This window comes from Camponotus floridanus, unplaced genomic scaffold (genome assembly GCF_003227725.1).
Source record: "Camponotus floridanus strain SB8 unplaced genomic scaffold, Cflo_v7.5 scaffold4, whole genome shotgun sequence".
Taxonomy (NCBI): domain Eukaryota; kingdom Metazoa; phylum Arthropoda; class Insecta; order Hymenoptera; family Formicidae; genus Camponotus; species Camponotus floridanus.
The window spans coordinates 1759874-1774882 of NW_020229547.1; the positions used below are offsets into that span (position 1 = coordinate 1759874).

General features: G+C 31.5%; 1 protein-coding gene across 2 annotated transcripts in view; it reads right to left on the reverse strand.

The window, feature by feature from the left end:
- Nucleotides 1-15009, reverse strand: part of LOC105253013 (1-phosphatidylinositol 4,5-bisphosphate phosphodiesterase epsilon-1) — a 120214-nt gene that overhangs the window by 16133 nt on the left and 89072 nt on the right. Inside the window, exons 6-8 of one of the 2 annotated variants that reach the window (XM_011260747.3) lie at nt 10653-10984; nt 9457-9602; nt 2960-3155 (exon numbers count right to left, since the gene is read on the reverse strand). In XM_011260747.3, the coding sequence (XP_011259049.1) occupies nt 2960-3155; nt 9457-9479 (219 nt within the window). In that variant the 5' untranslated portion in view covers nt 9480-9602; nt 10653-10984. The other variant, XM_025411418.1, reaches the window with a different exon arrangement.

Below are 15009 nucleotides of genomic sequence, written 5' to 3' on the forward strand. Positions count from 1 at the left end.
TTAGGAAAGCTCTCTCTGTTTTAAAGAAGATATTTAATATCACTTGAAGTTTCAAAAGACACTCTTTTTTTTAAAACATGTGTTATCTTTAAATACCAAATATCCTCCTTTATCTTATATTTAAAAAAATATATTTTATGATGTAATTATTTCTCAAAGAATTAGTATTTAATCCAAATTTGTAGATTTAAAATAACTAATTTTCAAGATGTATGATTAATTAAATATTTTAAAAATTTCGATTTACATAACTTTATATTGTTACAAGTTCATAATACGAGATAACAATATTCATAAAAATGTTACATGTTAGTGGAAGTTCACGCTCTTTTATAACGGATATAATGTATTGTAAGCAAGAAAACTTTAAAAATTGCTGTGTATATTTAATTTAATTAAGCTTGTGTATATCTAACTTAATTAAGCTAGGACAGAATTTTTAATAGAATAATATAATTTAATATAATGAAATTTTTAATTTGAATTTTTCATATAAAGGTATCTGGTACGTTCCATTTATTATTGTCCATCCGGTCATTTATAATATTTTTCTTAGCATTCGCAAATAATAATATGAACATAGTAATACGGTAACGGTGAGACACATAGTGTGTCTGTGTAATATTTGGTCTTTTAAAGTTTAAAGCTCGAGACTATCCGTGGCGAACGTGATGTTGGCTGAGCAAAGTGACTTTTGCAGTGTTACTTAACTTCGGTGTTCTCCTTTTCCCGCTCTTCTCCTGAAGTATACATTTACGTGCCGATGAGAGATGCGGCCAGCAACACAGAGGGATAACAGTGTTACACATCGGTTTGGCGTCTTAATATCGCGCCGATGTCAATTTGAAATTCTATTTCGCCAGCCACGACATTCCACGCTATGGATATGTTCGGTTGGCAGATTATCTCCTGGAGAGAAAGAGAGATAAGGAGGAGGAGACGATGATAACGAAATCTATTTAAGCCATAGATAGTCTCAAGGCAAAGCGTGTCGTTTATTTTGTTCCCACAATATCGATCATTATTTAATCAAATATAATTAACGATCAGAGTAGAGCAAAATGCAAATAATTGCTTTGCAAGCTTATCTTTGTGTCTCCAAAATTGTGAATTTTGTGTACATTTTGTACACATCAATAATCTTAAATTGTTTTATTATGATGCATGATTGTGTATAATTTCATCGTTTATTATACATCTATGCTTATCTTAAAAAAAATACAAATAAGCGTTTTGCTAAATATTGATTTATAACTAGATTTACATAATATATTATAGCGCTAATTTTATTTTGAAAATTTCTAATAAAGACTGGATTTTCTGTCATTTAGTATCTTCAAAGCACAACGTTTGAAAATTGACAAAATTATTTATATGAAATTATTAATTAAAAATTGAGAGTAAACATTATTTTATTATTCGAAATTAACAATCAATTTTTTTATATTTAAGGAAAGCGATGTTTAACAACATCTGTATCTTCGAAAATATTGTGAAAATATTGCGAAAAATATTTTGCAAAGCATTACAAATTAATCTTAAAAAATGAGTACGTGCTTTCGCACATAATTCATATCTCTTTTGAAAAAGATACTTTACATTATAACTTCGCATATTGTCACGCAGTTAGAGCTAACATGAATGGAAAGTCTAATCACAATCTGGTGGTGCCAAATGCGTGCTTGGTTTTAACTTTCAACAACCGGCGACTCCGTGGACTCGTTCCGCGAGTTAAGTTTCATGAGCTACTCTTAGAAGCAGTGATTTTCGTTGCGGGAGCACGATGCGCTCTTACCATCAAATAGCGTGACGCTATAAAAGGAAGACGCGGCTATTCCGTTTCCCGATGATGATCGTTAGCGACAAGAGCAAGTAGTTTCCGCCGGCCTACAACCATCGTAGCTGCTGGAGGCCGATAGAAACCCCTTTCCTTGTCGTTTTTATGGCGCAACCTCCGCCGCTCTTCCGTTACGGTGCTATTCTTCGTAAAAAGCTCGTCCAAGAATTTCTTTGCGCAATTCCCTGTGATTCCATTCAAAATAATCTTGCCTGAAGCGTAAACTCCTCCACGATTCAAGGCTTTTTTGCATGATAGATTGTTGCGTACACGATTATGTACTTGTATCTATATTGATAAATTGTTAATTATTAAAAAATTACAATATATTTAATCTTTATAAAACAAAATTGAAGCTCCTTTATACTCTGATTTTATCTTAAGAGATTAGCTTTTCAAATAAAGGCTAAACTTAGATGCAGGCCTTTTTAAGTTTTGATAAACTTTCTTATTTGCTCTAATTTCTTATCAGTTCCTTTCCTTCAGATGAATTCACCTTAACAAAGTTTTTGCTATCTTTTAACATAATATATAGTAAGAACGGAGACGGAGTAAATTTGCCGTATCATTGACCGTCTCCACTTTCTCGACTTTTCAGGTTTGGTTGTGATGCACTCGAGGAGATACGTCGAATTTTATCAGTGAATTGCTTTGGCCGATTGCCAAAATTCTTCGACGAAAGCGTTCCATCATTTACAGATTCTTCGATTTAGCTTCTTCTTTTTTCACAATATATCGTATATCACGTGCTTGATACACTTTGACGAAAGAATAAACTAAGTTTATATATCTTATCGAAATAATTAATCTTCTAGTCGATGAATGCACTCAATCTTGTCTGTTGAATCGTTGTCTTGCGTTGACGTGATCTTCTTAGTGGAGAAGTAGCACAACCAAAATTACTCGATAAATTATTCACAGTGTTTATAAAAGGCGAGAGTACAAGCGTGTAGCATTTAAGTGTGTTTGTTCAAGCAGATTTAAATGATTTTCATCTACATATTTAACGACAACCTAGAACATCTAGTCGTGTAAATGTGTTTTGTTTACATTCAAAGTGCACACAAAGTGCATTATTAAATAATAAGGAAAACATATGAGATAGTCCTTGTAATAATTTACCTTTGTTTCGCATGCAATAACTTCCCGTAGCTCGCGCAGGAAGGCTCCAAAGAATGGCACCACAGGACATTCCGGCATCGCGAGAGCGCGAGCGAGTGCATGCTCATATTCGGAAGACAGAAGAGCGGAGGAGAGATATTCCATAACCGGTATAGGCTCGTTCACGCTATGCCAAAACGGCTTTAGCTTGTTGGATCTGGAATACAGACAATATACTTGTGATTAGACAATAGACGTCTCTTCAGGCATTCAAGATTAAACTGCTAAAGAATAAAAATTTGTTTCGTCATTTCCTCTTAAATAATATTATGATATTGTACTTGAATAACAGTAATTTCAATTAATATATTATTTTAATATATTATTTTTTCTTATATTTATTTTACATATTAATATAATATAATAAATATAATAAATTAAATAAAGATAAGTATAAGAATGTCATTTAAATTGTGAAACACGTAAACGATTTAGCGATTAAATTGTTGGTCAAGAGATTAGCGGGTATTACTTATAAATGAGATTTAATACTTTGACTAAGTAATACTCAATTGAAGTAACGTACGTTAATTCCCATCTAATACCTCAATCTTATACACCGACATTACACAGTAGTTTACCCTTCATAGAATTACTAAGCTTAATTTCAACTAAGGTATAAATTTCAGAAGCAGTTAATGCTATGCTAAAAGCATTAATTAGTTGAATACTAAATTAATTTGGTAGGAGTAATGAAAGGAAAAATTGAGAAACAAAATAAATTTTTTTTTCTTTTAAGAAAAAATAAAATTTTTTTCTTGGAAACATAATAATTCATTATTATATAAGTTTGCTTGAAACAATTTATAATGTTTGTAATATATATATTCATCTTTTGTTTTATTTATTTATTTTTTATTTAAGTGAGAATTAAAAAGCTACAAATATAATATATTCATTTTTCCTGTAGAAAATATAATTTTCTAATCAGAAATTTTGATTTTTAAATTTCCATACATATCAAAAAAAAAAATCTAAATAATATAATAGTCTAAAAGATCAATATTTCTGAAACTGCATAATTATTGAGAAAACGTTTAATCGTCAGCTCAGCACGTCGTAAGTGTGCAGCGAAATATAATTACGACAATTTACATTTGTGTATACGATTCTCAAAATTAAGCTCGATGTCCCGGATGAAACAACATGTCGCGCTCAATGCAAACAGTTTCCTCGCATACTAGCGGTCGTTGAAAATCGAGAAACGTTCGTTACTACGGCGTTAATTATCTTCTCTCTTTAAGCATTCTCCATAACGTGCGGGCTAGTTAGCTCCGAATGCCGGGTGAAAATGTTTCCGAGTAACGTAGGACAGTTAGCCGGTGTGCAACGATCGTTCTAAAACGATACTCCCGCACGAAACTTTTATCTTCTCATTCGCAGGACGAGCACAGGGTGTGTGTAGCTTTACAGTGGTCTCGGGCAATAAAAAGTATTTTATTTCCGCGCTGCTTTTTCCGATGGTAACAAACGTAAAGGTTTTCCACTATACCACTTAAGGCAAAATTCGTTCGTTTCGTAGAGCGTATAAAAGGCACAGTGACATTTAATGACGATGAGCATCGTTATCCGTGAAAAGGACGAAAGCGATGACCGAATGGCAGACGTAAATCGGCGCGGATAAAATCCCCTCTCTCCCCATAGAAATTTCTATTAGCAGTGATGTTACCCTCATCGATGCAATTTCCTCCGTAGCTTCCGAGTCGTCGATTGAACGGACGATAGTTATTACAGTATTTCGGTTAGGGTCAATAACTACCGACATCGATACGTAATACATTTCATTACAACTGTATATTACTTCACAGAGATCGATTAAAAATTTATCAATGGCGTGAGAAAGTCAATCTATCTTGAGTTCTTCAAGTGGAAGTAAAGTCGATCTTCGTTCCTTTCGTATTTTCTTCTTTAAATTAAATTTCTGAGATACATAGGGGCGTTTTCTTCATTTATATTTGCACGTGGAATATTGGGATCAGAATTTTCAAATATATTTTCCGTATAGTTTCCAAATCGGCAAGAAATTTTCTAATAAAAAGTAATTTATTCTGTTCTTCAGATGTTCAGATATATAAATAGCTTGTTCCTTACGAAAATCTCTTTGAATATTTTTTTCTTCCAAATAAGTACAAATAACAATATTAAACTAATTTAAGTTAATATATCGATTATTTTTTAGGTATAGATGTTTTTGATGACATGTCTTTTTATACATCTTTACATATAATACCTGTATATTGTGACCGTGCGTAATAAAAATATAAATTAATAATGCAAAATATAATCTTAAAAAGTTTCATTTACAAACAGATTCGCGAGTGAAACTTTAATAAAAATAGTGCTTTGACGTTTAGATACGATAGCATAAAGTACGATGATTAATCAAATTTCCTCAATCAAGAATTCCTTTCAAAACAGCGATACGTTTTCAAAAACTTTCCGCGAGTTGTGCTTTAAAACTTTAAAAGTTCAACATGCGAATATCGCTTTGTACTTTTTTTCAACACTTCCTTTGCGCCAGGCGAGAATTAATTGTTAAACGGGTAAGAGAACGATTTTACGGGCGAATGCGCGAACTGGTTGTACTCGTTGATTTCTAGGAAATTAATGACACACATTCATTACTTGAATTTACTTTTCAACGAGAGATCACCCCATTTTTCTCACGAGACATCGGATTGAAAGAGGTCGCAGTTCCGAAAGAACTTCTTCACGAAATAATGCGATTACGTCATTCAATCGGTTCGGGAGATGGGCATTGAGTCGAGAAATATTCGCAGAATGAAATGTATATAGTCGTAGTGTTTGAGAAAATTTTTACGGAGTACTCTCAATAAAAAACGAATTATCACGAAGTCACCTTGCTTTTCGACGAAACATAAATCCTGCCAAAAGAAATATGTATAATTAACAATTTACTTTGAATTTCTGTGGCTCCAATAGTTTGTAGAAGAAAATTGCATACATATTCTCAGTAAATAATTTTACAATAAATTACGTTAAATGTAATTATCATCTAAATAATTAATAAATAAACCGATCGTATAAAATGAATATTCATATGTTGCTTTTTATATTTTTATGTTATAGCATATTTTTGTTACACTCTACTTTATATCGTGTACTCTACTTTGTACCGTTTTTTTCTTTTTTAATTTTTCTTTTTGCGTATTTTTTAAATTAAAATTTTAATTTAGAATTCATTTTTCCATAATAATTTAATAATTTAATCAATTTTTATGAATATCAAACATCTAGACATGCTCTGATCTCGGTTTAGATTATTATTATTCTAAAATTTGCCAAAATCTTATTTAAATTGTAATATAAACTTGTAATATAAAGAGAAGCAATTTAGTAAATATCTGCGAATAAAAATTTTTATTTTACATTTTTAGTGAGAAACTTCTAAGGATTTGAAATTAAAAATGGTATAAAGGTTTTTCTCTTCTAATATTACGTACATAAGTAAATAAATATTAAGTAACAATTTACAATTGGGAAAACATTTTTATACACAATGAGTTTTGTTATAATTAGCAAATGACATATTTCTTGTGTTATGGTTTAATAATAATACACTTACTATCACTTGTTCTGATAAGATATGTAAAGTGCTATAGTATAGTATGAGAACACAGCCTGGAGCAAATCGCATAACATTTATGCGTCAGCCGAGAGCAAAGGGAGTAAAGGGAGTAAAGGGAGTCTGGTATAAGTATTTCAATCAAGCTATGAACATTCTCCGGTTTCCCACTTGAAATCCAAGTTCTGTTGTATACATACAGCAGAAATTTGTATATATATATACAAATTACGTAATAATTATTGCTAGTCAAGTTATATAATTCATATGAAATGTTATGTGTAATTATGTTAATCTTTTATAAACATATGAATTGAGAGCACACGCATGTTCGAAAATACTTAAATAATAATGCAATCAAATCTGAATAACAACAATGAAACGCAGATGAAGAATGGGGGTTGAAATCGATGCAATTATGCTAATTTCAGATTTCACTAAAATCTAACAAAATTACAGTTATTGACTTTAATTTCCAAGCGGAAAATAATGTAATATCGGCAGGAAAACAGACGCGATATTAAAAATATCGAAATTTTACGAAGATAATATTCAGGAATGACAATTAGAATAAGTATGTCTCAATGTTCATAAGCCAAATTTGCGTAAATCGAGTTATTCGCGAAAGATACTTGATTCTAATAAATATTTTATGAGATGGATGCATCTTTATGATGTAGGAAATCTGTAGTGACTGGTTACGATCGACTGGAAGCCTGAGTGGACAAAGCATCTTTGATCGCTCGTTCGTCACAAATTTCATATACATGGTTGCAAAAATATCAAAGATTCTAAAGTTCGAAAAGTATCGTTATTTTCCAGAGATTTAAATCTCTGTCAAGATTGGATCTTGTCCAATGATGTATAATAGAGAGGATACATTTCAAAAGTAAGAGTACTTGTTGAATAGTCTTTGATTTGCTATCGGAAAGATCTGTATATTTCGTAGATCGCTGCTTGCGTAATACGAACTTCATTCCGCAAAGAAATTCACTTGTAATCGTATCAAGTACGGATTGATCCGATTTCTAGAGATATTGCGATAAGTTATTATCGATGAAAGTTCGAAATTTAATATCATACTTGTATAACAACTAAGAAGCTTAGTGTCTTACTGTTTCACTTATTAGCACGTTGCTTAATATAATACGTATCTTAATAAAAAGATACCTTTCTATGTCAAAACGAATCAGAAGTTTTTTTATTAAAAAACGCGGATATTTCTAAAAAAGTTGAACTGCGATGAGAATATTTCGCTTTATGGATCCTTTCATACATGGATCTTTAGATAACGACGAGTTGAGAATTTCAGATTTTCTATTTGTTAAAATCACGTTAAACTATAAAAATCATTAGAATTACTATATATCTGCAAATGTAAATCTTTATTATGATGCTTTGATATTTTTCGAAAGTACATTTTTGCTAAATTAATTTTCCAAAAATTCTGTGCAATTTTTCAAAACGCAATTGTGCAATAAGAGAATACGCAAATAAAGACACATCTTTTATTTTTTTATATTAAATATATAGTTATTATCGATAGAGTTTTATTTTCTGAATTTGTTTATATGTTATTTAAGTTTATCTTCCAAGCGAAAAATAATTTTTCTCACAAGAATGAATGGTTCATTCAAAAAGTAATACTTCATAAGTCCTGCTTATTAAGAAAGTAAACCATTTTAATTGAGCTTTTAATGGATTTTACAAGACTGCGTGAATCATGCAATCGTCACAAAAAAGATGCGCAAAGTTTTTTTAAATAATTGCTTTATAAACAATTACAAACGCTCTTAAAATTAAACATTTGCTATTTTCCATTAGTATTAGGGTAGTTTTCCTTAATTAGTTTTATAGTTTACATTTACGACAAAACTCGATCTATGCATGTATGTATTCAGATTGTTTGTTTTATCTTTGAAATAATAAATTCAAATAGAAAAGTAGTTTATTGTTTCAGTATAGAAAAATATGTGAATCCAGGATTACTTATAGATTGAAAAAAAGATTAATTGAATGAGCATGATTCCGGAAGTCGCAATATCCTGTAACATATTCAAAAAAGTCTCGAGTTCGGAGTCACAAATCTGTTGGAGATTATATGTTTTACAAATCTTTACCTCCTATGACGTGTGCAATTCAAAATTTTAATTTTATTTATTTCAAATTTGCAAAAATATGCGTGTGCAAGAGAAAATTGTAATTTTTCAAGAAGAAGAATTTTCATAAATAATCCTATTAAAATAACAATTTCATTTCAACCTGTTAGCTGTGGAAATTGTTTAAGACGATTAAACTGGTTAAATATTACATTACAATTTTATATTCGGTGCATTTATCATAATTTTTTGTTGAGAAAATAATATAAATTTAATATATTTTAATACTTAAATAAAATTTTTGATACAAAATTCTTAAAATTTTTAACATAAAATTCTCTGAAAATCCTCTCGAGTTTCGTGCGTGTTAATTCAATAAATTAACCAATTATAATGCGACACCATATAATTATAGTTACGCGTACGCGCGCGGCAGCGGGCAGTTAAGTCTTTAATCCGATCAAAACTTAAGGGTGACGGGATGCGTGTTGCGGTCGTCTTTCGTAATGATCTATCGGTGCCGACAACAACTTTGTCCTTGCGGTTAGATACTTACGCAAGGATGAAGATGGATGGACTTCCGTAATGCGGTGCGAGAACAAGAAATTATATTACGACTTTCGTACTTAGTTGGAGCATACATAAGGCTGGCTTATGGATCGTAATAAAGTGAATATTGCAGGAACTAAGAGATAGCCGTTCAAAGATTGATCTTTTAAGTTAGTGAGATTTAACGCCGATACTCGCGTTAATGGCAGATGTTGTATACTTACTTCAGACCGGCGATTATCTCCATGGCTGAATTAAAGTTTCCGGTATTCCAACAGGTTAGCGCAACTCGTAGAAGACAAGACAGCACCGCCTGTCGTTCTTCTATCGTAGCACCGCTGGTGATCGCGTGAGTGACCCATGAGCTTACCTGATTAACAAATGTGTAATAATGATTAACAAGTGTGTAATAATGATTATCTCATCTGCCAATAATCATGTTATTATACTATCACGTTATTATACTATCACTTTACATATAATAATTAGAATTTGATATCGTTGAATTGAATAGGTTGAATAATGCATCTGCGATGTGAGTTTTTGGCCGCAATCCATATTTACGTAATCGTGTAATTTAATAAATGTTTAATTCACGATTTATTTCTTTTGGTTTTTACGAAACGTGTTAAACGATATGTGTGAGTCACTTTATTAAAATTAGTTACAGATTTAATTAGAGATGGCATTAGAAACATTCAACCATCAGTTCAGTGATACGAGGGATGTAAATTAACACGATGACAATAGCAAAGATTGAAATATTAAACACTTCGTTAGCTCGATTTTTTATTGGGTTTTACTTGAGTTTCACAAAATGAAATAAAAAAGATCGTTTTTGCGAGGAAGTCGGGGAACGTTGCAACTTCCTGAGAAGAATGTCATTCAGAATTTTCCAACGCCGTCCGCGGTCCCCGAGGCTTTTGTTTAGTTTAGTGATAAAGAGAACGGCATGGAAAGAAGAGAAATGGAAAATCCGACGTTTTCAACCTTGTACAAGAATTTAGAGTGGGAAATGGCAGATGGTGGAACGGTGGGTAAGCGAGGTCAGGTGATATCCGCGTACATGTATACGAATATACGAGTGTAAGAATGATGTAAGTAGATGAAAGTGTCGGGCGAAAACGTACGAAAAGCCACTGAAAAGCCGAGAAGTAGATACCTCATTAAAAGCGCCTGATGAAAGCGGAAGATTGGAAGTTCTAAGCGTCGAGCTTTCGTGATGGTGATTCACATATATTACTACAATAGCCACTATTCTTTTTATTTTATACGAATCGAATGTTATGATGATATTACGCTTATTAAGGACGAATTTACGGAACTTTTTCTATGTTATCGTTTCTCGCAAAGCAATTTGGGATGCAAGTATTTAAGGAGAAGAAAGAGAAGAGTAGAAGAAAGGGAAGGGCTAGTATACCTCATTAAAACGATTGATGAGGGTCTGCACGGTCGAATACGCTGTGACAACAGGCCAGGAAGATTCATCCTCGGTTTGGGTCGAGCTGTTGATGGTGCTGGGGTTGCTGCAGCTGCGACTCGGCGACGGGGGTGGCCTGGCAGGTTTTTGCAACGTGGTCTGATCCTGCGCCACGTGCCTTAGATACTCGTGCGGCGGTACCTGGTAGAACAGCTGGTACTCGCTTTCCGTCAACCTGAGCGCCACCTCCTCGGGGAAGTGCAGCAGCTTGTGCAGATCCTCCAGCTCCTCAGAGCTCCGAGGCGGCTGCGGCTGCGGCCGCTTCTCCAGCTCTGAAATGTTTATTTTATCTTTGTATTATTCTCTTTTCTTTTCTTCCTCCTTTTGTACGCGTTCGTGTAATATTGAGAAAGAGATGTGAGAAGAATCAATGAAACTCTCTCTTCTTCAAAATAATATTACTTTTCATTATTTTTAATCTTGTTATACTACATGTTAAATAATATATATTAAAGTTATATTAAAATTGAGGGGACTCTCTTATGCCAATTTTATTATCGTGGTCTACTTATCTCCCATTTTCATTATAATATTGTTAAAATTATATTTTTGTTTGTGTTAAAATTATATATTAGCATAATCTTAATCTCTCTTTACATCCAAAAAGTATTATATACGATGAATATTTTAATATTTGAATACAGTATGTAACTTTTAAAAAAATATTAAAAATTTTGATGCTTTTAATATGACATTAACGTTGTTAAAGGAATAGGATTGAATAGCTTAGCTTTAACATTTTTCAAAAATCAACATAATCATACCAAAAAAATGAGAATATAAAAAATAATATCAAATTATAGCATAAATATAAAGAAGAGAGATATATGCTTATAGTAAGCTTTTCTAAAATCATATTATTAGTGATTCTTTTATATGTAAATTATAATTTACATGTAAATTATTTATATTATATCTTAGAAATACAAATGTTGAGTTAACATAGATTTCATTAAAAATAGGAGACAAATGATCTTTGTTTGCAAAATAATTATCAACGAGCGGAAAAGTTATTTATCGATTATTTAACGCGATAATTTTCTAACAATCGATGATTGAAAAACTGATAGCATATTTATAGCGTGTATTCATATATCCACATATTGAAATTCTAAAGCATTTCCGAGCAAATTTACTTTTAAATTTTATTAAATTTTATTTGTAAAATTTGATAGAAATTATTTTAATATTTAATGGAAATTTTTTTCTCTTTTACTCGTATCATAATTATTTCGACATGTTTACATCAGAATTTATACATATGTAAAACATGCGCTGCAATCAGGTCGCGCCTAATGAATTGCGATAATCTTTATATCCAATTATATTTAAATTCAATATTAGTATAGTATTTATTGAATTGTTCGAATTACGATTTAAATATATAAAAATTCAGGCTGAAGTTTTCAGATTATTAATAATGAATATATTTTAATCTATATATTTTACGTAATCCAGCAGCCCTGCATCTGGAAGCTGTATAGTTAGTGATTGAAGTTTCGAGTGCCAATTTGTGAAAGAAATACGGCAATTTTTTGCCTATCGTTTAACATTTGCCGTGCAAAAAGGTCAGCTTGATGATAGTTTTTCGCCGACGCGACGTGAGCGATGCACAAAATTCGATGCGATCGACGAATAAAAGCACCCTTTTAGGTTTCCGATGAATAATTCCGTTTTGTGGACATCGAATTTCTCCATCGTTGATGTTTTAAAATAAAAACACAGTTTACAATATTTTGAATTTTGACACCCGGTACGCGTGAAATAATCTACCAACTGCGAGATTTAAAATATAAACTGAAGAAGAAAAAAAGAAAATATACGTTAATTAAAAACTAGAAATTAAAATGGCATATATATAGATTGTTTTTTAAAAGAGAGGAACGTAATATTTTCTTAAACAAATGAAAAATTTTTTCTTAATAAAAGAAAAATATTTCTTTTATCATATTAATGCAAAGAAAGACTTTAAGCATATGCGTTTAAAGTTGCCAACAATTTTAAGCCTGACCCAGTTACCTCAAAAAACGATTGAGAATGCTGCATCTCGTTAGAATTGAGTACTCACATAATGCATGCTTATGAGACGGCGCAGAATTATGTGAATGCATTCATTCGCAATGACATTCGTGGAGTGCCATAGAATAATTCGAGGAATCTCGAATATTGCGAGCCTCGTACGTACTTGCCTCCAGCAACGGGATAATATGCAGAAACGCATATTTTTATACCGTTGTGCTGCTAGTAATTTTTTTTTGCGTAGGATAATCATCGTCTATATACGTCTCTTGTTGAATATGACTGTTTCAAGCTATTCCGTAATTTTTGTATTCGCTCGATGTAGTGCGAAAAACATATCCTCGTGTTATTTTTTTCAAAATGTCATTCGGGCAAATAACTACATGCGAAAGAAAAACGGAATTTTTTGAAAAAAAAAAAGAGAAAAATTCGCATGTCGTTTGTTGCACTTCAATATTACGATGCAAACCTCGCGCGATATTACAACGGAAACTGAAATACTGGCGGTTGAGGAGCGATAAAACAAGAAATGGAAAAATTTTACGCTCTTAATTTGAATGAAATCTAATATCGGCGACTAATGTTAGAATTGAGTGAAAATAAAATATATATTTTACGATAGAATATTTGCAGAAAATTTTCTATTTATGATGCCAGGGTATTATTATTATTCGCACATCGTTCTTTTTAGACGGAAATCACATTATTAAAAATCAATTTCTAGTAATATATATCGCGTAAAATCTCTGTAATAAAAACCCATCTTATACAAAGTTAAAGCTAAGTAGAACGGTGTTTTGTCGCGACATTTCCGCCTCGTGAAATGCAGTTTCTCGAATGATGTTTGTGCCGAGCATACATCTTAAACGGAGTAATTGCTGATACCGCGATACCGGGCGGTGTGTTTCTACGCACATTGCTCTTATGAAGTCGATTATCGCATGATGTATAGCATGAAATGGACCGATCTGCGTGTACACGCTCGTCCATCAACGTCTTCGTGCAAACCAGGGCCCGCCAAGGATCTTAAGACCTTGTGCAAACACATGGCGAGTGTGGACAGAGTAGTCAGATCGTGGCGTGCTCCGACGTATACGATCAATTGGCGAACCTTATCAGATAGTAGTGTGTACTATAATCCGATGAAGAGATTAATCAACATATCGGATCAAGAACATAAATGGCTATTGCATTATCATAGTGTGCAGCGATAGAATTTTGTTTGCGAAGCTTTGAATTTAATTAGATCTATCTCCATCATGTAATATTATAATCTATCTCCATGTATATGTAATATTATAATATTGAGAAATTATATTTAATATTATATGTAATATTATATAATATGGGAGAAACTTAAAGAAATAAAGAAGATAAGAAATTTATAATTTTTTCATCAGTTTGTTGCCGATCTCTTGCTCCGGTAATATTTTTGTTTTCAATTTTAATTTTATTTATATCAGAAATTGATCTTGACAAATATTCCCGCATTCTTTCAAATATACGTGGAACTGAATATACTGCATTCTAAATATACTGATAGAGCGAATTACTATATAAAAGTGCAATGTTTTAAAGAAGCTTTACTCTGTTTAAGAATCTCGTCTGCTATTAAATTGATTAAATTTATAATATACAGGAGATAATATTAATGAAATTGTTGTAAAATAATTTCCGAGCATATGGTATACACTTTTTACTTGTTAAAAATATTATCAGATAATATACATAAATATTAATATAAATATTACCTAACCACACAGAGAAAAATATCATTCTACTGCCAAGAAAAGCGATTACTCAGTCTATTTTTCTTTTTTTAAGTAATAGTTTTCTTCAACAAAGAAATATATTCTTGATAATAGTCTTAAAATATACTCGTTACAAGTGTTAGAAAATCTCATTATCATGTACTCAAAAGAAGAATTTATTTTCTGTTCAAGAATATTGTAAAGTTGTATCAAAGAAAAATCAAACTTACTTTACGTCAACTCTTGTAGTAAGCAAACCAAATTTTTGTTTTAATTTAATATTCTTGACTAAAATACTGCACTTACTAAAATGCAGAACATATTCAATTAAATAAATGCCTGTGGTATAAACTTGTGATATATTTGCGAATATACAAACTTATGATATACTTGAAATAAATAATATTTACTTGAATGCAGTATACATTTTTCTCCGTGCAGATAAAAATTTGCTAATTTATGTCGCATTTTATGCAACATTAAATATAGGGTAATATCGAAGATTCTTATCAACGATCGACATTTTC